This window comes from Rhinatrema bivittatum, chromosome 5, assembly GCF_901001135.1.
Source record: "Rhinatrema bivittatum chromosome 5, aRhiBiv1.1, whole genome shotgun sequence".
Classification (NCBI taxonomy): domain Eukaryota; kingdom Metazoa; phylum Chordata; class Amphibia; order Gymnophiona; family Rhinatrematidae; genus Rhinatrema; species Rhinatrema bivittatum.
The window spans coordinates 24808349-24834834 of NC_042619.1; the positions used below are offsets into that span (position 1 = coordinate 24808349).

General features: G+C 45.7%; 1 protein-coding gene across 2 annotated transcripts in view; it reads left to right on the forward strand.

Annotated features, from left to right (window-relative positions):
• The first annotated feature begins 298 nt into the window (after positions 1–298).
• DGAT2 (diacylglycerol O-acyltransferase 2) overlaps positions 299–26486 on the forward strand; it is an 80029-nt gene continuing 53841 nt past the window's right edge. The window contains exons 1-3 of one of the 2 annotated variants that reach the window (XM_029602149.1): positions 299–451; positions 22388–22516; positions 25418–25525. In XM_029602149.1, coding sequence (XP_029458009.1) covers positions 412–451; positions 22388–22516; positions 25418–25525 — 277 coding nt within the window. In that variant the 5' untranslated portion in view covers positions 299–411. The remainder of the gene's footprint in view (positions 452–22387; positions 22517–25417; positions 25526–26486) is intronic. The other variant, XM_029602150.1, reaches the window with a different exon arrangement.

A 26486-nucleotide genomic window follows, 5' to 3' on the forward strand; every position in this document is an offset into this window, starting at 1 on the left:
GCGCAACTGCAGACAGACAAGACGTTTCAGGACTTTTAGTCATTTACAGCCAATATGGTTAAAATCGAGAGGGTACGTGCACGAAGGAATCATACATTTCTGCAACTGGCACTGACCGAAACACTAATTCAGGCCAGGTCAATGTAAAAAAAAAAAAAAAAATGACGAAAACCATTTGCTTTTAAACCAGTGAACTTTATCTAACCCGCCCGTGCGCGTCCATCCTCCTCCTCCCCCCCACCACCACGGGAGCTGCTATAAATAAGGGCCGGGCCGGCGGCCGCGGCTCACTCGCAGCAGGGGAGGGCAGGAGCAGCGAGGAGAAGGCAGCAGCAGCAGCGCGTGGTGCGTGAGCGCGCGCAGTCCCAAGGGGCTCCCCCCCCCCCTCCCGGAGCGCGAGCGCCTCCCGCCATGAAGACCCTGATCGCCGCCTATTCGGGCGTCCTGCGAGGTGAGACTGAGGCCCCCCCCCCCCCTCCCTCCTCCGTGTGCGGAAACGCGTGACGCTGTGTAGACCTGTAAAGCGGCCCCTTCCCTCTCTCTCTCCCTTCCTTATTTTAGGGGGTAGCCGCGGGGTCGGAGTTTTGGTTTGGCTGCAGGTGCAGCGAGAGGATTTCTGCCCTGTGAATAGGCGGAGGCAGCCGCTTCATCTCTTGCGCCCCCTCCGCCGAGGAAGCACCGCGACAGCTTCGCGTTCCGTTGGGGGCGCTGCGCTGGGGGGGGGGGGGGGTGAGAGAGAGCGAAGCCTCAGCATGCGCGTTATGGAGGGGGGCTGGGAATGGAGGTGCGGAGAATTGTTGTTCCCGAGTTGGGGGAGGGGGATACATGGACGCTCGGACACAGACACTGAGACACTTTTTTTTTTGTTTTTTCCCTGCAAGGAAACTGTTTTCATTTTGCAGTTTTTAAGGTTGGGGGTAGGTGCTCAGAAGAACTGAGATTCTAACCAGTTCAGACTGACGTGGCGGTTAGGTGCATTTATTTATCTCTCTAAACTTTACAACTTCACCTACCGTAGAATGAAATGTTGCTAGTCCATGTCCCCCCCCTTCGCACTACAGTCACTTCCCCCATCCATTATCCTTTTAGAGGGGGATGCATGCAATGGTGAGGACCCGGCCCCTCTGCTTCAGCTTCCATTGCCAGCATCGCTGCTTTAAACCCGCTGGCTTGGGGTTAATCAAAACATTAACTTGTTTCTTCCATCTGTCTCTTCCTCTTCTAGTTTTATGCCAATCTTTATTTTTTTTAATGCAATAATTTAATAGTTTTTTAAACTAAAATTGTATACCTGTTTAGCAGATTACATGGTTTGGCTTGCCTTGGCAATTTATGGTTTAGTTGGACTAGGGGTTGCAATGTATTGCCATGAGCTTTATTTAGCAAGTACCTGGGCATTTCTCTCCTTGCATCTTCCCCCGGTTCAGATGACTCTGTACTGACAGACTTTGGTCATGGGTCCTAAATTCAGGCACTGCTTGTTGTCATTGCTGTGATTGACTCCTTCCTCTGCCCCCACAGCATCCTTCCCCCCCCCCCCCCCCAACCATGGGCAGTCTGGGGAGTAGAAGACCTACTCGGGAAATCATGATACCATCACTTAATACGGTTTGGTTGTTTTGTAGGCAGACAAAATAGAGCACAAAGCTGAGATTGGGGGAAAGCTCAGCCTGGCTTCTTACCTGCAGTTTCTGTGTTCTCTTCAGAGTTCACTGGGGGAACACATTTTCACAATTCTTCCAGTGAATCTAGGGGACACCTGACAGATTTGATGTAGATTTATCAATCTGCTTGGCTGCATAGTGAGAAGAAGGGTCAGCAAAGGAAAGGAGGCGATATTGCCCCTGTATAAGGTCCCCGGTGAGACCTCACTTGGAACACTGTGTACAGTTCTGGATATAAAACCCGTTGGAATCGGTCCAGATGGAGGCTACTAAAATCAGTGGTCTTCATTCTAAAGCATATGAGGGTAAACTTAAGATCTAAACGTGTACACCCTAGAGGAAAAAGTGAGCTGGGGGGGGGGGGGGGGGGAGATATGCTAGAGGCGTTAAGATACTGTATCTCAAAAGGTTTCCATGCACTGGAGGTGATCCTCTTTTCAATGGGAAGGAGGCTCTAGAACGAGGGGTCCTGGGTTGAGGGGTGAAAAGGGGGGGTAGACTCTGGAGTAATCTCAGGAAATATTTCTTTACACGGAGCAGGCTCCCGGTGGAGGTGATAGAGACAAGAACGTTATCTGATTTCAGGAAAGCATGGGATAAACACAGGGGATCTCTGAGGGAGGGGTGGGAATTGTATAAGGTTTAGGTAAACTGGATGGGTGGGCAGACTAGATGGGCTATATAAGTCTTTTCTTCGGTCGTGTTTGTTTATAAATCCACCCCAGATCCTTATGCTAGTTTAGTGGAGTCTGCATCTGCCTGTCTTCTGAAGTTCACCACACTTATGAGCTATGAACTTTCTTGGAGGCTGGCCAAGAATTGTTAAAAGATTTTTGGTCCTACTCTCCTTATCCCACTCCTCCATTCTTGAAGACTGTGTTTTGGGAACTAAGATTTTGCTAATTCTACTTTAAGGGCAATATATTTTTTATTTTTTCCTCATTTTAAGTGTGTTCAATTAGTTAAAACTGTAATTGGGGAAAGTTATATTTTTTTATTGAACCATAGAAAAGGACTGGCTTGATACCTTAACATTGTTTTAATAGTGTTTTAGCAAACTACTGTATTTCTGGAGCAAGATCTGCTACATGTTTAGGTCCTTCATTTGTGAGGCAAATTTACACCTAATGCTGTCAAGCTTCAGGGATCCAATTTTATAAACTGTCTGTTGCATGCACATCTGCTATGTTGCTATGCATCCTGCACAAGTATGTCTTTACTGATAAATACTTGAGATAAGACTAAGCACTGTACACATGCAGTAGTGTAGGCCATCCTGCACTTCATAAAACAAAAACGTGCACTATTGTATACATTAGTTTACTAGTTGCTGGCAGTGACACAGGAGAACATGTCTGCCCAGCATTCCTTGAACTGTTTTTCCCAGCACAGCTGAAGGACAAGTGTTGGTGCTGAGGTGCTTTTTTTTGCTGTGTGCAGGAGCAGTTCACGTGAACATTCAGATGAGCACATTTCAGTGGTCCCTTTGTCACAAACAGGCATTCCCCTTTGCATAAGCAAACACTATCCAGACTGATACAAAGGTTGAAGGTATTGCCTTGGCAACTGGGCTTCCTCTTCCCCTGGCATCTGTAAGACCTGGAATTATTTTGCAAGAGACTGAAAACATTTGTTCAGGATTTTATGTACATTTGGGGTGACTTTTTATGTGTGGGGGGTGGGGGAGTTGGTTTAGGAGTGCTGGAATTTTAAATGTTATCTGATATGTTAAAAATTTTAATGTTCATGATTTGCCTATAATGGTTGCATCACATTGGATGGAATATAAGAATTTTAAACAAGTCACATGATGCTGATAAAGGTTTTAAACGCATGCAGCTTATTGTGTATACCTCGTGTGTGGTTTTCTTTTATTTGATTTATATTCTGCCTTTCAGCCACTTCAAAGTGGAACACATTCAGGTACTGTAAGTTTGTTTCCCTGACCCCAGAAGGCTCACAACCTAACAGGCCGACGCAGTAAGATGCGCCCGCCCGCATCCGCATCCCCTGAGTACGTAGTGCGATATTCTAATGAGAGAAATCAAAGCGGTGTAAAAAAAAAAAAAAAAAGCGCGTTAGGGAGAAATGTGCATTTCTGGCTCTCAAAAGTATATTGCATCAAGCACGTGGCTGTCTAAATGGTGCATTCCCAATGAAAGTGCATCGCTTACATGAAGTTACGGAAGTCTGCAGTGCCTGTTTGCCAAAAGGGAAGGAATCACCCACAGTTTGGTTTTTTAAGGCATCCTTTAGCTCAGTGGTCCCCCAACCCTGTCCTGGGGGCCCACCAGCCAGTCAGGTTTTCAGGATAGCCACAATGAATATGCATGACAGAAAATTTGCATGCACTGCCTCCATGATGTGCAAACTTTCTCTCATGCATACTCATTGTGGCTATCCTGAAAAACCCGCCTGGCTGGTGGGCCCCCAGGACACAGGGTTGGAGACCACTGCTTTAGCTAATCATGCTCCATGCCACTAATCCCTATACACTTTTTTTGTTTTCACCCCAAATAACTAAATCCTTATACTAATCTCTCTAAAACAACCCTATCTTACAAGGGCCACACTTATCGTGATACAGAGGGGCCAGGTTTTTTTTTTTCCTCATGGGCCCTTGAATGTGAGTCAACTTTACTCCTAGCTCCAGAGTTGGAGTTAACTTCCCAGTGTAAAAAAAAAAAACAAAAACCGTGCATTGGGCTCCCAGCCTTTAGGCGTGCTTTCCTGCGTTGGGCGATGATGGCTAAATGTTTTTGTTTACGTGCAATTTAAGTGCAGCAGGTGTTAATCTCCTTGTTTCATCAGGCACTTACTTGCATGCCCGAAATGCACCCCGAGCTGCGAGTAAAGCCGTGAGCTAGGCTGGGTGGGCATCTTATTGCCTCGGCCTGAAACTTCGTACCTGAGGCAGTGGAGAGGGATGAAGCGACCTGCCCCAAGGTCACGAGAAGCCGGCAGTGGGATTTAAACGCCGGCTTCCCGGGTTCCCAGCCTGTCTATCTCGATACTAGGCTCCTCCACTTTAACTGTTTTGTGTTGGTCATAAAATAAATGTATTTCAATTATATTGGAAGCCGCGGTGAGGAATACATGGGTTATGAGTTTTAATAAATGTCTTACTAAGGGACATGTACTGTTTACATACCCGCCCTCCTTTTCACACAGTACCGCATGTGTGGCGTGTGACATTCCTGGTCCCCTCCCCTAGCCAAGCACTTGTTAACTAGTGCAGTTTAGCAGTTGTCGAACGCTTGCACAGGGAAAAAGCAGCTGTCCTTGTGTGACTGGTGATTACCTACAACTTGCTCCTAGTGACCCCCATTCTGGGCACAGGCAACCACTAGACAGAAGGTGTCAGCACAAGCAAAAAAAAGCATCAGCAGTGGTTAGATTGGGGGTGGAGGTTAAAGGTCCTGTACTGTGGAAAAGGAGTCAGGTTTTCAGGAGATTCGTGCCCAAATCTGATAACTCTTTCTGGATACCCTGAGAGCAGGAATCGTTTTGCAGTGGCCCTTTCTCTCTCTCTCTCCCTGCTGGCACTGGCATTTGGATCAGAAAACTGCTTTGCCTTTTGTGGTTCATGCGTGCACAGTACTGTGGGAAAAATTTGCTTTCAACTGGACGTCAGCTAGATTCTGCATTCACTAGAAAAATGGACATATTTAAATTCAGACATCAGCTTACTTTGAAGTACTGTGTATGCCAGTAATAAGTAGACATGAAATGTAGCTCTTGAATAGGACTCCCACGAAAATAAATTTAATTTCTGGCCCAGCAGTTTCCTCCTTTGGAGGTTGTAGTTCATTTTGAGCTAATCCCTATTGGGCAATGATGCAATGAACCTTTATGCCCAGCTTATACCTTCCTTAGCCTGGCCAGAGGTCAAAGATTGTGATTGCTTCTGGAAACCAGGATAGTTATCCTTATTCCAGCCAGTAGGTGTCACTGTTGAGCAGTGGCAGAGATTTCCCCTCCCCTGGGGTTGTGGGGGCGGGGAGCAGGGTTGTGACTGCAGGGACTTGCAGCATCCCTGGCCCAACCTGGAGTGTGACATCCCAGGCCTGGGAAATCGACCGCGAGGCTTCCTGTGCAGCAGTGCCACTGGCCCAGCACTAAATTTCATTTTCAAATCTTGGGCATAGGGAATGTCTCACGGTCTCTGATAGCTGCTCTCCAGGGCTAAGTCATAAAGCAATAACTGATTATAAAACAAATCTTTCTAATCTAGAGGAACGTTTTCTAAAATACCTCCTTTATTTTCACTCTTTTCAGTAGGAGCAAAGTCTGCTGTGCTTTTATCTTTAAAAAAAAAAAAAATTCTCTAAACTGCCACCAAGGATGAACTTTTCTGGTATGCTTGTTCCTTGACCCAAACTGAGTTGAGCTGGAGAGCAGTACAGCCTGCTGACCTCCTAGAGACCTGCATGTTTGGTTGGCCTTGGATCAGCAGCTTTGGGATGAAAGGCGCTTGCTGCATTAATTTTTTTTTTTTTTTTTTTAACATGGTAGTACATAAATACGCATTCAAATTTCTCTTCAGTGCCAAACTTATTTCAGACTGCTTTGAAGTAGCAGTTAAAGAAGGCATATTCTGAGTTGTTCGAACTAATCAAGTGCTCTGGTTCTGATGCTTTATCTGTCTTATTCTTGGGTTTCCTTTCTTGATTACTTTTCATTTTTATTTTTCACTGTTTTGAATTACAGGGTGCAATTTCAGAGTTGGGGGGAAATGACCAAGAAGTCGTTACCTGGATGCCTAAAATTCAGAAAAGCAGCATATATAAATGCAGAGACAAAACCCCCCCTAAATCTTAACTAAAAATAGGCAAAACAAGATGGAGCAAAAAAAGAAAAAAGCCTTGCAAACTTAACAGCAAACTAGTGAGAAAAAAGTAAGGAGGATTTTCCCCCTGGCTCTTAAATTTGACTGGTACCTAAAGAAGTGATCTAGTCTGGCAGCTTAAATTTAATGTTAAAACATAAAACCCAATTTTAAGTGGGTAAATACTTTTAAAGAATTCCATTCCTATGCAGAATTTTATTTTTTTTTGTGTAGAATTTTAAGATGGCTGGAGCCCTCCCGCAGGCCATAAGCAGAGCCCATCCCACTCAGGGTGAAGATCTGCAGGCCCGACTGCAGAGAGCCCAGCATGAGGCAAGAAAGCTGAGCTCTTGAGCCTGTCAGAGGAAATGTGCTTGAGGGTTCCTGTGTGTGTGTGCGAGTATATGCTATACTGTTGTATTATGTGAGCTACGTTGTTAATCTTTTAACCTAACCCCTGACTTCACTCTGACATGTCTAACACCTTCCCTAGGTCGTTAACTTGAAGCTTGTAAACCGTTATTAAACTAACTTTACAATGCAAATCTTCTTCCTAACCAAAGCTGTTATACCGCTGTTAATGTTAACTACCCCATGACTTCTCTAATACTAAATGTTCATATCACATTTCACAAGATTGTTAACTCAATGGAAGCATGTAAACCGTTGTGATGGCAATACCGAATGACGGTATATAAAACACTATAAATAGTGTATATGAGAAGAGATTGAGGGAGTGTGAGAGATTGGGATCCTGTATGCGTGAGTGAGGTGGGTGTGAGGTTGTGCATGCCTGTGTGTATGGTGAATGAGAGCTGGCGCCTATGTGCAAGTGTGTGTGAGAGGTAGCCTGTGAGTTTGTGTGCAAAAGAGGAGCTTGTGAGGGGTTGTGTATGGAGAGAGGAGCCTGTATGCTGGGGTGTTTGTGTGTGCGAGAGCGGGGGGGGGGAGAGTGTGTGTGAGAGATGGGGTGTGTGTGTGAGTGGAGCCTGTTAGGGGCTGTATGAGAGAGGTGCTAAACTATGGGATTGGAGGGCTAGGAGGTGGAAGTAGTAGGAGTTGAGCCTGGAGGGTGAGAGAGAGTGGAGGAGTTGGGGGCTGAGTGAAAGAGGTCTGACCATTAGGGAGTAGGGAGCGAGATGGAAAGGGACACTTGTATGGTGTACTTCTAGGAGACTTCTGCTCAAAATATTTAAAACTCTGTGTAAATGAGTAATTTTTCTGTAATACATTTTAAATTGCTCAGACTGATATATATTGTGGTGTTTGAACCAATATAAAGTATGTAGGATTTAACATTTTTGCGTGCAGAATTCTCCCCAGAGAAACTCTATGCATGAATCAAGAGCAGGATCTGGGGGTGGTTATATTTGATCTCATGGTGACTATACAGATTGGTAAGGGGATGGCAGAAGCCAGAAAGCTGCTTGGCTGCATGGGGAGAGGAATGGTCAGCAGAAAAAGGGAGGTGATATTGCCCCTGTATAGGTCCCTGGTGAGACCTCACTTGGAATACTGTGTGCAATTCTGGAGACCACAGCTTCAAAAGGATATAAACAGTAGGGATGTGAATCGTTTTTTGACTATTTAAAATATTGTCCGATATTTTTTAAATCGTCATTAATCGTTAGAGTGCGATACAATAGAAATTCCACAGATTTATCATGAAAAAAATCGTTAATCGGGTTAGTGCACATTAACGGGAGTTAGGACACAACCTAAAAATCCACCCTGACCCTTTAAAACCGCTCCCTTAGCCTCCACCACCCTCCCGCCCCCCCCCCCCCCCCAAAAAAAATGTTTTAAAATTACCTGGTTGTCCAGTGGGCCCCGGGAGCGATCTCCCGCTCTCGGGCCGTCGGCTGCCACTAATAAAAATGGCGCCGATGGCCCTTTGCCCTTACCATGTGACAGGGTAACCGTGCCATTGGCCGGCCCCTGTCACATGGTAGGAGCACTGGATGGCCCGCGCCATTTTTAAAGATGGCACCGGCTGTCCAGTGCTCCTACCATGTGACAGGGGCCGGCCAATGGCACGGTTACCCTGTCACATGGTAAGGGCAAAGGGCCATCGGCGCCATTTTTATTAGTGGCAGCCGACGGCCCGAGAGCGGGAGATCACTCCCAGGGCCCACTGAACCACCAGGTAATTTTAAAATGTTTTTGGGGGGGTCGGGAGGGTGGAGGAGGCTAAGGTAGCAGTTTTAAAGGGTCGGGTGGGTTTTTTGTTTATCGGATCGGGCGCAGCCGATTTAAAAAAAAAAAAAAAACCCGATCGGGCCAGACGAAAAAAAATGCACGATTTGAATCGGAACCGAACTGGTTCCAATTCACATCTCTAATAAACAGGATGGAGTCGGTCCATGATGTATGTAAAGCGTAAGGGGACAGACTTAAAGATTTAAGCATGTACACTAAAGGAAAGGTGAGAGAGGGAAGATATGTTGGAAATGAAAATACCTCTGTACTAATGCACAGGAGAGGTCTTTTTTTTTTTTTTTTTTTAACTGAAAGGAGACTCTGCAATTGAGGGGGGTCATGGGATGAGGGTAAAAGGGGGTAGACTGAGAAATAATCTAAGGCAGAACTTCTTTACAGAAGGGGTGGTGGATGCATGGAACAGCCTCCCAGTGGCGGTGGTGGAGGCTGCATCTGAATTCAGGAGAGCATGGGATAAGCAGAGGAGGTCCGAGGGGAATGGTAGAGATTGTAGAGCTGAGCAGCTATGTGGATGGGCAGACTAGATAGACTGTGTGGTCATTTTCTGCCGTTTCTAAGTTTATTTTTCTAAATATTCCCACCCCTCCATACTTTAGTATGCTGTGTAAAACAAAAAAAAAAACCAAAACTTTCCTGCGTCAGCCCTAGAGTTTTTTTGTTCATGAATGGGGTTTTGATAAAGGGCTAGTGCAGTGCTGTCCTGGTTTGATTTTAGGTTCTTGGTGGCGGGAGTGGCTGAGCCAGGAGTAGCTTTCAAAAGCTGTGAAACTTGATCTCTCCTCTAGAAACTTTCAGTGTGAAGAAGAAAAGGATGGTAATCTTTAATGCATCTGAGTGCAATGATGATCTCCCATTTGTTTTTGTCTATGGGGGAGAATGACTGATACACAGGGGGCCGTAAATGTCGGCTAAATTTGTTTTGCCAGCGCTACTTAAATGACCTTAAAACGACTTGAGGCTCTTTCGTCCACACGGTACCCGGATGTCCATTTATTTTGATATTTCAGAAACCTGCTTGCAGCCACCTCTAGAATGGAGCATCCGGGGGTACCAGTCTTGTAACTAGGTTTGCGCGGGACTTGCCACTTCACTCCCCCTGGCTTTGATCCGTGGGACTGCGCGGGTGTAAACTGGCACGAAGTGGTTTGGCAAGGGGGGGGAGTCTTCAGCTCGTCCCCTAGTGCTTTCGTCATGGAACGCGCTCGCCACCACGCTGTTGGGCCCATGTAATAAGCTGCGCTAAAGCTGCCGCGGGTTTTGCGCACTGCTTTTTCCCCCACGCTAGGCTTGCCTGCGTGTGTAATAACATGGTCGGCGCGGGGGAAAAATGTGCGCACAAGCCCGCTTAAACCCGTGGTTGGTTTTGCATGAATGCATGCAAATGGAATGCAAAGGAGGCAATTGACTATTCATGGACTATTCATGCCTAGTTTAGTGTGGGGGGGGGGGGGGGTTTTAGCGCCTGGGGCAGGGCAGACATTAAAAGCGCGTGTCTGGAGACCGGTTTACTCCATTGCTGGCATTAGTGTGGTTGAGGGTCCTTGCATTTCTGGGGTGATCGTGGATTACCTTTACTTTTTCCGTATGCTGTGGTACATTTTTGCCAGTCCGCTGAAAAGAAACCTGCGCTTCCCTGGCATCCGCCAGTACAGCTGCCACGCCATCAGTGAGGGAACATGAAAGGGGCTAGGCCAGGGATGGTGAACTCCAGCCCTCGAGTGCCACAGACAAGCTTACAAATCTTTCCGGTGCGTATTCATTGTGGATTATCCTGTAAACCTGGCCTGTTTGAGGACTGGAGTTCGCCATCCTTGGGGTTAGACATTGCTCTGTCCACCTTCAGTCCCACTCCCTGGACCATTAACGTCACTGTTTTTATGAACGGGAAAAAGCTTTTGCCCTATGAATCCCTTGTGAGTCACCACATTAATGCAGGCTTTATGGGGCCTCGAATGTGCATTTTTCACAAGCGTTTTCGCTTTGCGGATTTTCTGCACACATCTCCTTTGCATATCTTGTTACATCCCGTGGAGATGACAGCTTTTGCTGCACACGCTAAAAAAAAATAAAATACAGGCAGACAACTAGCACCAATTTCACTGCGGGTCTTATTACATTGGCCCCTGTATGCCTTCTTGTCCCTCATTCTTGCTGGCAATTTTGGATTTGCCTTTCATAGACTTGTTACCCTGATCAAACCAAACTGAATTATTAGAGGTGGATATGGTGTTCACTGAGTGATAAAGAGATTCTGGAGGTGAAACTTGAAGAAGGTAGGCACTGATTAGGCGGAGGTAGATTGTCCAGACTTGCCTGGATACGTCCCCCCAAAAGATGAAGAGTCAGAGTCTCCATGGCATCCAGCCTGTCTATCAGGTGTTCCTGAACTGGGTTTGGACCTATGGTCTGACCCAGTACGGCAAATCTTGTGAGCTAGTACACAGTTTGCTAATTGTAGCTTTTTTGTTTTGTTTCATATGAAATTTTGCTTTGCTGGGGCCTCATCTCTCCATAGATACAAATGCAAACTGCGGTGTAAACAGATGAACCCAGTAATAAAATGAGTGCTTTCCATTAGCAATATTTTTTATTCAAATTTTAGTAGTGTGCATTTTGGTTTAGGTTTATGAGTGTTTTTGATAGGTTCTTAATAGGGAAGCGTAGCTTAGTGGGTGAGGCTGAACTAAGGAAAACGAGGCTCAGATTCTGCTTCTCCTCTGAGGCTCCTTAAGGCAGGGACAATAATGCTGAAAGCCATCTTGAACATGATTTGGATTTTGTAGCCCATCTTTCCAAATATCCCTTCGGAAGCTGCTCAGGAACACTAACCACCTTGATTAGCTGTGTGTATTGCCATCTGCTCAGTTTCCCCAATTTAAAACCAGGCCGGGCAGTGTGGCATGAAAACGAAACAGAAAAGCATCCATAGGCGTGTATATTTTTTTTTCTGCACTTGGCATAATTGGATAGGAAAAGCGAAGAAACGGCCCCAGTCGATACACTGTGCCGGGCCCAAGTATGCGCTAGCTTCTGCTGTGATGCCTGCAAAGCAACCCTGTGGTGAGGAGAGCTAATCTTCCATCGATGCCAGGGGTACGCCACGGTCTCCACTGGTGATTTGGAAAGAGCCTCTGTTGTAGCAGAGCGCTGTTGGTGGTTGTAGGCAGTACACAGGGATTCTGCTCCTTGCAGACAGTAACATGCAAGCAGTTAATTGCAGTTGTGTTCCATAATGAGCTGTCATCTGGTTTTATGGCAACATATTAATTTTACGCTCTGAAACTGGTGCTCTGGTATAAATAACTACGTGTTTGCATGGTACAGTATCAGGGGCATAGTCAACTGTTGTACTGCTAACAGTCCTAATGTGATTTTTATCCAAGGACATGCATCCATGTGGGGTCCCCTCAGTCTCCTCTCCTCCGTGGAGCCCTTGCATCTCATGGTTGGGTGAGCCTCAACTTTTTCTTCAACTTTTTCAAAGTGCTTTATCGTGATTGTTTCCTCGTGTGGTCGACGCAGGGTCCCACCCTATTCTCCCATTAGTGTCCTAGATAGGTTTCTCAACATTTTTGTGTAAGTTTATTTTCATTGTCCATTCCCCCCAGGGTGGCGGTGCACTCAGTGCCCGCCTGCCATCGAGGCAGGTTGCGCCACCCCAAACTCCAGGCCTGTCGCTCAGAACCTGGATATGGAGAGGTTGATATTGCAACCACTCGATCTCTTGGAAGATGTCTCAGGTCCTGGTAGCTTCCCAGAGAGCCTTCCATTAGAAAGTCCTATGGGCTGAAGTGGAGGAGGGTTTTCTGTGTGGCGTGAACAGAAGGCCCTAGATCCTTCCTCTTCCCCCACAAAAGCTTTGACTTCCTTCTACCCCTTTCAGAAGCTGGTTTGAAGACCAACTCCATTAGGGTTCAGTTGAGTGTGATTGGCGCATACAACCAGGTGGGACTGCACCTTGGTGACCCAACTGCTAGCAGTCTCCATGGAGATCTGTATCGCTACAACGTGGAGTTAGGGATGGCTGACATGACAAAACTAGTTGTGCCTATTGGCACTTACTTGGTGTTTTTGTTGCCCCTTTTTATGTTGGGGGGGGTGGGGTGGCAACCTGTCTGTGGCTAGGGATTCATCCATATGTAGGAACTGCCATCCTGCTTATCCTTGGAGGAAGCAGTTGCTTACCTGTAACAGGTGTTCTCAGAGGATAGCAATATGTCTGCCCTCACAAAACTTACCCACCACCCTGTGGAGTTGGGTTGCTTTCCACTGTGTGGGTTTTCTCATTCATTTTATTTTATTACTGTCTTAATTCTGATTATAAAAACTGGAGGGCTCCCTGCGTGGATGTGTGATGTACTGCTTGCCTGAGCAGGCTCACTTAGGCTCAGTCAAAGCTCTGGGAACTTCGACATAAGTTTTCCATGCTGGGCTCCATCCGATGTCATTCGTGTGAGGACGGACGTACTACTGTCCCTCTGAGAACACCTGTTACAGGTAAGTAACTTAGTCCTTATACTCATCAAATGTTATCTTTCACTGAGCCAAAACCTTGGTGCAATGGTCGTATTTTTCACTTTCCAAGCCTTAAAAGAACCTATTTTATGGCTCTTTTCTGTTGCTGGCCACTTGCCCCTATCAGATGGTCTCTACTTTGAAGTACTATTTTACATTCTTTGCAAAAGTACAAATTAGGGCAGAACTGACCTACTGGTTAGGGTAAGGGGCTGCAATCCTTGGAAACCAGCATTCAAATCCTATTTCTCCCATCTTTCCTTGTAACTTTGGGCGTGTTGGCTTTATCTCCCTTTGCCTCAGGTGCCCACTTCTGCATGGGAAAACAGCTGCTCGGTGTTGAGGGCCGGCTTTCCTAAGGTGCGCCCAGCTTCCTCTCCTGGGTGTGCAAGCGGATATTTAAATGAGGGGGTCATGCTAAAAAGGAGGCGCTAGGGAGCAATGTGCCATGTGCCAGCCACCTCTCCTGGGCACCCTCCTCGGCAGAGGGCGCCCAGGAGAGGTGGCTGGCAGCGGGTTAGGAAAATGGACGTTCATTAATTGTGTCCCTTTACCTAACCTGACCACGGCACACTTTTTTTTAAACATTCTCATCCTTTTTTTGTTCTTCTGACTTAATATTACCACAATATTAAGTTGGAAGTACAGAAAAGCAGTATTTTCTGCTTTTCTGTACACTTTTTGGGCTGCTCAGAAATTAACGCCTGCTCTGGGGGTGGGTGTTAATTTGAGGGTAAAAATGTGCATATTGGGTGCACGGTTTTTTTTTAATCGGGGGGGGGGGGGGGGAATAGCTAATACCCTCATCAACATGAATTTGCATTTGAGCGCTATTAGTTTTGCGGGGGGGGGGGGTGTTGAATGCACGTTCTGGACGCGCAAATCCCTTATAGAATGAGTCATGGACGCGCTTCCAAGACACGTATCCAACCAAGGGTTAAACATTGAACTCTGCCGAGCACGCTGTACTGCATCAGCCTGTTAGATTTGTAAGCGCTTTGGCGTAGTGATCTTTTTTCAGGTAAAAAAAATAGTAAATGAGCTAAAATTTGAAAGGGAGGTCTAGAAATACAAAATATCAGATAGTGGTGATGCCTCTTGTTTTGTATATATGAAATGCCGATTTTTGTTCAGCTTATGATAAAAATGAGAGCCATTTCATACATTGGTTTGGCTTTTGGTTTTCAGCAGCATTTAAAATTGTGAAAACCGAGCTGTTGGGTGGCGATACTGTTTTTAGGATAACTAATATTTTTAGACTAGCTGTCATCTATTGAAAACTCAGTAGAAGAATATTTGGTTCCACGAGGTTTGACATCATCACTTCCCCTTTCTCCCCTTGTTAATCTCTGGGCAGCCCATCTTCCAGTCTGCCTATCCCACCAGCCTCCCTCCAGCCACACGTGTCAGGCTGTATTTGCAGATCACAGTGTTCCCCCCCCCCACGCTTAGCAGTGTGTGGGTGTCTCAGCCTCATTGGTCTTGCTACCTCCCTCCAAGTCCCATGGCTGTGTTTTTATTGATGCTATTGGAAAATGTTATGCTATGTTGTACACTCTTGTTTTATTTATGTACTTGTCTTTTGTTTTTAAATTGGAAACTGCCTTGATTTTGAAATTGTGGGAAGTCAGGGTTGTAAGTAAACAAAACCAGAGTCCTGTGGCTTTACAAAGACCATTCTAATATACTTCACAAAAAATGCTCAATACCACAAAAAGCCCAATTCTTAACCCCTCCCCCCCAACACAACCTCAAGCATTTAGGTATATTTGTCTTGGCAAATGCTAATACTTATGACTTTTTTTTTTTCTACCCAACTGCTTTGTGTTCAACTGTTTGGAGTAGAGTAGTAGTCTAGTGTGGTTAGACCAGTGGGCTGCAAACCAAGGAAGCCAGGGTTCAAATTCCAGTTCTACTCCTTGGGCAAGTCACTTCACCCTCCATCACATCAGGTACATGTTTACATTGTGAGCCCTTCCAATAACTGAATGTAATCTTTGAAGCATCACCTTTCTGAGAGCCCTGGAGGAAAAACTAATGCCGAGGGTGCTGGAGTCATGTGGCGCGCTTGTCCCATAGGGTTGGGGATAAACGTTAGACCTAATGGGCAGAATTTCCTTGTTTTTCTTGGATGCCTTGACATCTGCATGATGTCACCGTCTCTGCTTCTGTGGTATTTGTGATGTCACACTGAATTAGAACATTGCCATACTAATGAGGCAGGAGTACATCTTACTGAATGTGTAAAGTTCTTAGTTGTATGTCAGACATTAGGCAGCACAGTTTAGGGGTTAAGACCCATGTACTGAGTGTTTCTGGATATGTCGGGCAACATTTATGAAGAAAGTGTATAATGCATAGGTCAGAATTTTTGGAGCTGGCTGCGGAAGTTAAACTTCATGTACCATGTAAGTAGGACTGCAGTTGATTTGGAGCTAATATCACGATAACGTTTTGTAATTTTGTGAGGAGGTGGTGAAGGTGGAGAAAATGCATCAAGGGGAAAAGCCCATCGGTACAACTGGAGAAAATAGTAACGTTTCAGACTGGTCTCAACAGTATTTGCCAAATTTCCATTTACCTACTTAGGTTTTCTTCCTGCTAGACCACTCCTGTCTCATGGGATATCTCCTCCCATCAGGAGTCAGTCAGAACACACCCTTCTTTTATGACTGGACTCTGAACTATAAATGTGTGGTCTTAGGCAGCTGCTAGTAATATTTGTCCAGCAACTGAAGACTGCTCCCAGAGCCTAGGTTTGGTCCCAGTATTTTTTGCTCCTGAAGCAACAGTCCCCTGGAGTTGATTTCTCTAGTAGAAGCTTACCTCCATTAGTACCTGGTTGAGTTCCCCTGATTCCAGTACCCTTAGGGGTCTTTAAATGCCTCTGGGAAAGGGGCCCTTAAGTGCCCTAGACAGATCAGAGGGGATAAACATTGGATAGGTCCTTCAGAGCCTCCCTCTTTCTCCTGGGCTGCCCTATCAAGAGGACCAATAGTCTGGGGGGAAAAGGGCAAGGAGCAGGAAACAAGACTCAAGCTCAACAGCTGTTCACCCAAGAGGAGTACGTACTTGCCGGGGAAGGGAGGATTCAGAGAGAAGTGGTTCAGACCATGGCTGCCTTTCACCTAGGGTGAGCCTGGTCTGCATGCTATGGCCCCTTAAGGAGCCTGTGTCATAAAAACCCCCCCCCCAAAAAACCCAGTCACCAGCAGGAATGCTGCAGCATTGCAAGCAGTAGAACTGCTGTGGCAGGTAATAGTTACCATTGTGGGAATTTTGCAGTAAGAGTGAGTTAAGTAGCACTGCAGCAGATAGCAAGCAGCCCCTGTCTGACCTGTTTACAGGAAGGAGGTGCATAGGCTGCTGGGCCAAGCAGGTCCATGATGTTGCAGGGACCTTTTGCTCAGTTTGTCTTGCACCACATTTGGGTTCACAGGAAACTGATGTCCCTTTTCTCCTGGCTAGGAAAGAAAACCACATCTGATTCATCGATTGAATCAACCCTGCCACCATTAGGGAAAGGAAGGTCTCTACCCTCAGGTGGGCAGGTCCCGTTAGCCTCTCTGGAAGCTCCAGCAGGAGGAAGTTCAAGCTTAAAATCCTCTTTTTTGGAGGGATTGACACCTCAGGAACTGCAACCAACAGTGGCCAGGCAGGGTGGTTTCTCTCCAGAATTTGTGCTAATGATGCACCAGGAATTTTGTGGCCTTCAAAAACTAGAAGCACCTCTATTGTCTGGGGCCCCTGTATTCTCATTCCTTTAAAAAGTAGCCAACTAAGGCAAGGGAGGTGCTAATCCCCTCTTTTTGGACCCCCATCTCAGGAATCTAAAGGAAGCTTCTAGTCAGAGAATGACTTGGACCATGCTTCCCCAGTAGGTTCCCAAAAGGGGGGGAATGCTCAGAAGAGGAGTCAATAGTCATCTATTCAGGAAGGAGGAGCTGTCAGCCCTTATTTCCAGTGTCTTGATGTCTCTAAAAATATCAGACCCCAGCCTGTGAAAGACCTGGCAGAGGGGGGGGGGGGGGGACACCATCCTTGAAGGGTCAAGGAGGCCTCTGAAAGAAATTTCTCTACACAGCACCCTAAAGTGCATGGTACTTATAGAATGGGTCAACCCAAAAGGTGAGCTTGAGTGGCAGGATGATGAATAAAATGTACCCTCTGCCCCTGGAAGAGAGAGATCTCAATACCCTGCGTAGATGCCTTGTTTTTGGCAGCAGCAACCAATCCTGGTAGAGTGAGGAATGGCCTTAAAGGATCATCAGGATAAAGAATTAGAGGCAATAATAGACCTTTTCTTCAAATGCCTTGGCAATTCAGGTCTCCATTTGTGGAGGTTGTGGCATAAGCAGCCTTGTGCTGGATCCAGCAGCTCCCAGAGCACAATTGTTTAGTCTGCCTTAGCATTTCTGGCAGATACTATTTTATACTTTGTTTAATTTGTACTTTGTTCTATTGTTCTATGTAAAGCCCCTCCCCTTTTTTGGGCATTTCACTGTTTTATGTAAACCGGAGTGATTTGTATTTCATACAAGAACATCGGTATATAAAAATCAAAAATAAATAAATAAATAAAATAAATGCTATGTAATGGCTTGATGAGGATGTCCTAGGCATTAGCTTCTGGAGTAGCACTTAGGAAGCTCCGGTGGATACATGACTGGGCACAGCTTTCCAAGCTTCCCTTTTAAAGAGAGCTTGCTGTTCAGGGACGAGCTGGAAAAACTGGTTAAAGGTTTGGGGGGAATCCAAACCCCAGAGGCTGCTGGAAGATAGGCCCCAGGCTCCAGAGTTTCTGGAATCCATGCAGATACAAGCCAGGAAGACTTCCTATGGGCATGGCATGGAGTAAGACCCAGTCCTTTGGAGGTCAGAAGGGCTAAGGCAGAACCCCTTGCAACAGAGGAGGTAGCTGTCCCTTTCAATGAGACAGTGGGCAGTTCTCTTGCAATACTATTCGAAGTGGACCTGAATTACATCAGACCAGTGGGTTTTTGACATCAAACTAAAGCGGTTATGCCCCAGAATATATAAAGCTGTTTCCAGAAGTCCTTGACTCCCCTGTGTACTTCTTGGCTCAAGAGGCAATTCGAAATTCTACTGAAATTAGTGCCTACAAGGTATAATCCCAGCTCCTCTGCAGGAAAGAGGGCAAGGTACCTATTTGACTTTTCTTGGTATCAAAGGACACTCCCTTCCATTCTGTCCTGTACTTAAAAGGAGTCAAATGCCTTCATATTCCCCACTTCAGAATGGAGATGTTATGACTGTAGTAAGATTTGAAGAGTACCTGGCTTCTCTGGACCTAGCAGAGGCATATTTTCATATTCCCATTTGATTTTCCCAACAGAATATGTACAGCAACTATTCTGTGCTAGGTCAAAATTTTGAGTTTTCAGGTACTACTCTTTGGGCTACTAACAGCCCCCAGAAACTATACTAAGATAATGGTGCTTGCACTGATGGCTCTTTTCAAACAGGGCAAAATGGAGCACCCCTATCTGGTTGATTTGGCTCATAAGGGCCAAATCAACCTAGAACAATCAAGCCTCAAGTAGAAGTTCACCTCAGCATCTAGATTGGGTAACAAATTATGCGAAGAGCAACATAGCTATCTTAGACCCTGGAATTCTTGGGTGTCCTGTTCAGTATAAGAAAAGTGAATTTCTCTATTCCCAAGAGGGTCTCCAGGCTTATCAATCAGATGTCAGCCTTCCATTCTCAGAAGGCACCCAAAGGGGTGGGACTACCTTCAGTTACTAGAGCTCATGGTGTCCCTGGATCTGGTGCTGTGAACCAGAGCTCACTTGCACAGTTTACAGCAGGCCCTACTGTTGTGTTGGTCCCCTTCCTCTTTGGGACTACCAGCTCAGGCTCCACCTACCCCTGGGGATGAGAAGGAGCCCGAACTGGTGGCTAAGACTCCCTCCAACATACAGAAAGGGGTAAATCTGGAATATTCTAGCTGGATCATTGACTACAGATGCCTGCCTTAAGAGGATGGGGAGCCCATTGTCAGGGTCACCTAACTCAGACACTCTGGTCAAACTTGCTAGAAACATAGGGCCATTAGACTTGCTGTACTATATTTTCTCCCTCTGGTAAATGAAAGCTAATCTATCTGACAACTTCACAGTAGTGGTATATGTGAAAAGCCCCACACAAAAAAATGGCCCAGCTGTTTGAGTGGGCAATCAAAACCTGCTCCCCTCAACCTCCTACGTAGTGGGGAAGGAGAATCTCCAGGCAGACTTCATCGGCAGAAACACTGTTCCCAGGGGGAATGGGAGCTGAGACCAGAGGTCTTTCAGATAATGGTAGCTCAGTGGGGTCATCCAGATGTAGACTTAATGGTGACAACAAGCGAACTCCAAAGCTGACAAGTTCTTCAGCCATCATGCAGAGGCTCCAGTGGGATAGATGTCCCTCTGTCCATGACAGCCTGTTTAAGAGCTTTCTTAAATGCTTTAATCTCTGGGATTAATCTGTCAGGTGGGAGTATGTTCCAAAGAATGGGCCCTGCTATGGATAGCACGTTCCCTAGTGGATACTAGACTTGTTTTTGGAGATGGGACCTGTAAAAGCAGTTTGCTTTTGGAGTGGAGATTCTCTACGTATTTATACCCATGAAAGAAGGGGACAACCAAGTGGTGTTGCCATAAATAAGGGTATGTAGAATAGTTTTTTCCTGTGCATGCAAATAAGGCTCATGCATATTCATTAAGGGATTTCCTGAAAATCCGACTGGGGGGCCCATAGGATCAGTTTGAGCATCCCTCATCAAAGTAATACAATTTCCTCCAATACCACGCATACTGTGACATACAAAAAGCCTTGGGGGGGAGCCTCAGCACATCTGTAGCAAACCTGCCATACTACAGCAGCGACAACTCTACTTGTGATTAGGCAGCACTGCAAATATTACACCTGGCCCTAGAGCACCAGTACACCACCTGTTGGGAATACATAATGAACCAGACAGCTGCAGATCCCTCTATGGAAACTACATGCCAGCAGAATATCTCACCTTAGTCACACGTGCAACCTGATCCTCAACAAATACGAAATAAGTGATCGCAAGTTAAAACCAGAAATATGCAGGCGAACTAAAATGGTGACCTCAAGAAGCCAAGCTCTGCATGCTGGAGTGCTAGAAACAGACAGACATACATTTCCTCCTATACTAAGCTGGGCCTCAGTCATTGTTCTTGTGGAGAATGAGGGCTGCATTTTTTTTACATAACACCCTGTCACAAGAAAAGCAGTGATATATGTTGGGGCTGCTGAGCCTTTGTCATTTTTCTTGTGGGAGGTGAGTAGGGTTGGGGACAAGAGGGTGAGAACAAAAGGGGGTGAGAGCAGAGAGAAGGGGGGGATGGGACAATGGGTGAGCAAGGAGTGGAGATTGGGGAGTGATGTGAGGTGCTGAAGGAGGAATGGGGGAGAGAAGTGGGATGCTGAAGAAAAGGAATGGGGCTATAAGGGGGGGGGGGGGGGTTGCTGAAGGGGAGATGTGAGAGGTCTGGGGGCCAGGAAGGGAGGTCTGTCCCCAAGAAAAAAGGGCTCTGTAGCCCCAACACAAGTTACTATGTTGGGCCTACTGAGCCTTTGTTTTTCTTGGGTGGGGTGTGGCTAAAGTTGATGGCAGAAGGAAGGAGAGCAAGGGAAAAGGAGGTGGGTAGTAGGGGGAGAGAAGGTGAGGGGGGAGAGGGGCAGGCCAAAGGGAGCAAGAGTGGAAAGGGACCAATGCTGAAGGCAGAAGATGTGGATGCTGGAGAGGAGGTCGGGAGGAGAGGAGGAGTGCCTCCTAATCAAAAACAAAGGCTTGGTGGCCAACATCCCCCCCCCCCCCCAACAAAAACAGACTGACCTCTTCTCTGCCCCTTTCTTCCTGTCCCAGCCCCTCTTTAGAATGCCACCTCTCGCCCCTCCCTTGCTTGCTCTGGATCCCTGCCCCATTCTCTCCTCTCAGCCCCTTCTCTACCAGGTGGCTACCTGGTCATCCCTTACACTCCTTGACCAGCTGTGGACTGGAAGGAAGGATAAGACTCCCTCCCTGGAGAGACACAGCTTAGGTAACTCCTGTGAGTAAGGACTAGTCTTGCAGGAAGAAAAGGCCAGAGAAGTTTTGTTCTTACCTGATAATTTTTTTTCCCCTTGATTTCTGCTAGACCAGTCCAGAGCCTGCCTGGGAATACGGGGCCCAATAGGGAACCTCACCTCCATCCAGAGCACATTTCTCTTCACTCACCTCGTGCACTCGGGGTATGGTCCCCTTCAGACTCAGATTCTATGTCAGGATAGTTGCTTTAGGGGGGTTTTTTACTTGGTCATAGTGCTTTGACAGAAGGTTACTGGCAATTTCCTAGGACTGCATCGCCCTTATAGCGCAGTGAAGTCAGGTGTCCTCTCTCCGTCAGCTGAGGGGAGGAGTTAGACCTTGAGTTAAGGACTTGTCTGGCAGGAATCAAAGAAAATTGGGGTAAGAACAAACTTCTCTGTCTAGCTTTCTTAAATGAAATTCAAAATCCATAATTTGAATTTTTTTAGGCTCTTGCTATGTAGCCTGAGTTACCACGAGGGGAGTATCGATGTGAAACTTTTGTCCGTGGTCTCTAGAAGGGTGAGCTTAGTAATTGTTTTATTGAAATTAAGTTTAGCGTTCAAACCAAAACTTCATTTAAACCTGAGGATAATAAGGTGACACTTTTAACCCATTCAAGGAATATGAATTTCTGGAAGAATGTGAATTTAACACCTGTGTCCTGAATTTGGAAACTTACTCCTTTATTCAGGAAAAGAAAAATCTTGATTAAACAGCGCATGTACATACTGGACTTTTAAATATGATACAACACAATATAGAACTGGGTATTAGCGATTCGGTATATTTGACTATACAGCTTAAACTGCTTTTTACTCTGCCTGGAGCAGCAATAAATCACTTTACTGAATGGAGCCCAGAGTTCATTTGTAGAAGAATTACAGAAAATGATGGTGCAGAAGTAGTTTTAGTTAACCTGGCCTATGTAACGTGGAAGTCTCTTCTTGCAGTAGCTAAGCCAGTGTGGTGAGGACTGCCTTACTATGTCCATATGAAATCGGTGGTGCTTTTGCTTCAACATGTATCCATTAACTTTTTTTCCCTTTGTAGGCACTGGATCAAGCCTTCTATCTGCTTTGCAGGAGATCCCATCCATTCCTTGGTTGTCCAAGTCTCAAGTACAGAAGCAACTACAAATTATCTCCGTGTTGCAGTGGGTTATTAGCTTTCTTGTAATGGGTAAGTAGCCCTTTTCAATGAATGTCTGAGAATTGGCAGACACACTTGGGAGTATTGCAAGCATGTCTAGAGCTACATCTTATTCTCAGCATTGGGGTGGAGAGGAGCTGCAGTGTTTGTTTTTTTAATTAGGAGACAACCAGGAAAATTGTGGATACAACGAATGCCAGAGGATGCACTTTACTAGAAAATCTCTGCAGCAAAGTCCAAAGCTTTGGGTACAGGGTGTTCAGTTTTTCCCTCTAGTTCACATTTCCCTTCCCATTGCAACAGCTATGTCAGCGTGTTACCCTTCACGCTAGCTGACTCAATCGTATTGAAACAGTACAGCGTGCTAAACAGCTAGGGTCAGACTACTCAATCAAGAGCAAATGTTGCGTCAAGCGGCTGGTAATGGTGGCATAAAGGTTAGCTATTTAAAAAAAAATTTTTTATATATATATTTATATTTATATATATTTATATTTATATATATATTTATATATATTTATATATAATTTTTTTTTTTAAATAGCTAACCTATTTAAAATAGCTAACATAAAGGTAACATAGTTACCTATTTAAAATAGCTAACATAAAGGTTAGCTATTTAAAAAAAAATTATATATATATATATTTATATATAACTTTTTTTTTTTAAATAGCTAACCTTTATGCCACCATATATATAGATCCCACAGTCCACATTTGGGGGACTGCCCTTGCTATTTAATCATCCAGGCACAATGAAGTGACTTTGCTGTGGAAAAGAAGCAGAACCCCTGCAAAGGGGTTGATGTTCTCTTTGGGCTCTTTTGTCTTTCGGTTATAACTAAGATATACAGTGCATTCAACGCATATTTGTTTAAAGATCATAGGAATGAAATGGTCCAGCCGCAGAGATTACTGGTCACCTGTTGACTAGCCTAATGGGCAGATCATCCGTGACGTGTCTCCTTTACCTAGCGCTTTGAAAAAAAAAAAAAGTTTTTGTGCCAGAAACTTTGTACCTCGCTGCTGGTTCTGGAGACCTGCAGTGTCACAGACGAAAAGCAAATGGAGCATTCTTAACATTTAGTTTCGATGCGTGGCATTATGCATTCATTTTATGATATACTACATTGAAAAAGTTGGATGCCTATTTTATGGTGAAGGCAGTAAAGAATCCAGAGATATTATCCTTAGCCTGGTCTTGCAAAAGACAAATGGGACTAGCAGTTTTATTAATGGCAAGTCTTCAAAAACATTTTGATTGGGCAATCGCCATAGTATATGGAATTTCTACTCCAATTAAGGTTAAGGGGAAAGATTTTCAAGGGGAGTAGCGTATTGGGATTCTACCAAGGCATATTTGAGGCTGGAATGTTTATTGGCGCCCTCAGAGCAGTTGATGTAGCAGGTGGACGTGGACTTATCTGAAGCTGAGAAGTGGATTATCACAGCCCCAATCAAATCATCTCCCCTTCGTGGAAAAGAGAATGACTTGTTCAGAAGTTAACATTACAGCTAACATTCAGGTCGATACTCTAAGGCCGCGTTAGAGTGCGGCAGTGCCGGGCGCACCCTCGTTCCCCGCACGCACAGTTCTCTTCACCTACCGTTCGATACTCTATTTAAATTGCTTGCAAATGCAAGCCGCGTCTGCGAAGCGTTAGGCCCGCGCAACCCATTTTACTGTATAGGCGCTTAATACAGCGCCTATACAGTATCCTGGGTGCGCTGGTACCTGCCATTTCAAATGTCAGTTGAAATGACAGGTACCAGGAAGTGGATGGTTTCCCCCCTCCCGAAGCAAGGCGCAGGGCAAAAACTAAAACAAAAGTTGTTATATATATAAATACCTAGATATCACTTTCCGAATCCCCCATCTCCACGCGCGTTTATCCAGGCGGTGGCGGGAGCCAGCGGGCGGGTGGGCGCCCATTCATCCGGGCGGTGGGCGGGAGCAGGCGGGTGGGCGCGTGTTTATCCAGGCGGCGGCGGGAGCCGGCGGGCGTGCGTTTATCCAGGCGGCAGCGGGCAGGTGGGCGTGCGTTCATCCAGGCGGAGGGAGCTGGCGGCGAAAGCGGCCTCCAGCAGCCCCCGCCGGCAGTGAATGAATGCACGCCTGTGTACGCCCGTGCAATTTCGGCGCTCAAGGCGTGACATCACGGCATGTGACTGCCTTGAGCGCCGAAATTGCACGGTCGTACACAGGCGTGCATTCATTCACTGCCGGCGGGGGCTGCTGGAGGCCGCTTTGGCTGCCGGCTCCCTCCGCCTGGATGAACGCACGCCTGCCGGCTCCCGCCGCCGCCTGGATAAACGTGCGTGGAGATAAGGAATCGCATGTGTAGTGCAATGATTTGTGGGGAAGTTTGCCGTCTACCATTGCCCCTGCCTGTAACGCAGGGGTAGGGGTAGGCGGTAAGTTAGGTTAAACGCGGGGCAAAACGGCAGGGTAAAATAGCGATAGTCGGGGCGCACGTCACTGTATGGGAGGGAATAGGTAATTCGATCGTTTACATCTGATATACATGCCGCGTGCGGAAGGGGTTACGGGTCGGTTTCAAGAAGCGCTAAGGACGCGTGAAACTGGAGACTGTATCGCAGGATCGCCTTACGCATCCGAATTGTGCGCCCACAGCGAGTTACAGACGGGAAATCCTCAACCGCACGTTACAGTATCGATCTGATTGGTAGGAAAGAGGAAGCGAAAATTGATCCCCCCTGTAGAAAATAAAATAAACTTGGTTGCAACCCAGCAAAAAAACTCGAGGTTGCAAAGCTTTTTCATTTACGTTTTGACGAAGCAGTTGGCAAGGACTCAAGGTTTCAGGTGGAACTGTTCATGAGTTGCATGGCATGTGGTTCACACCCGTGCTGAATGCCCCCTTCATGTGCCAATGTTACTTAACAGGACTTCTCTCTCTCCCATCTCAGGTGTTGCTTGTACTATAATTCTCATGTACATATTTTGTACGGACTGCTGGGTGATTGCAGCACTCTACCTTGCATGGCTGGTGTTTGATTGGAATACTCCAAGAAAAGGTTAGACTTTTGGGCTTTTGTTTTTAAATTTTGTTTACCTGCTAGCTTGTTGAGCGCTTCCCAGATTCTGCACTGGGGAAGGCAGTGAGCAAAACAGTGCTGTTTTATCACCCTTTAAAGCAGTGGTTGTCAACCTTTTTCCCATCGTGACACACCTGACAGACCATGTTCACATGTGTGGCTCACGGCTCATTGCAATTCACGGTGGAAACAAAAATACTGGACCTTTATTTTTTTTTAATTAAGAATGACAGAAGGGAAAGAAAAGTACTCCGAACAGAAATTGCATAAATAGTAAACATCCTATACCAAAACACTGATTTCCAGCACTCAGAGTAATCACCTTATCTAAGAAAAGGCAATACTGAAAATATTACACCAGGCCTAAAAACAACAATACACCTATTAGTAAAACGGACCAAGCCAGGCTGAGTCAGACCAAAGGTCCATCAAGCCCAGCATCCGGTCTCCAACAGTGGCCAATCCAGGCTACAAGTACCCAAACACTAGATCCCATGCTACTGATGCAAGTAATAGCAGAAACTACACACCAGCAGAATACCTCACCTCAAATAAAATTTAAAATTACAAACAAAAAAATTCCTCACCTCAGTTGCATGTACAGACCCTCACCTAACAAAGAATAGATACCATAAAGCATAACTAGAAACACATGCAGATGAAAACTGAACTGCAAACCACAAGCCAGAGACTCTGTATGCAATGTAACAAAGGAAAAAAAAATCACCAGTCCTCATAAAATAAAGCAATAAATATAAAATCAATAGCAGTAAAACCATACTAACAGATTTCAAAATAGCTGATGAATGGAATATCCAATTAAACTCATATAAAAAATTTCTAGATACCGATAAAATATTTCAAAATAGAAACAGACCCAATAATGAATAAGGATAAAAAAAAATGCCTTGCTCTGCATACCTGGGAACTTTTGATATCC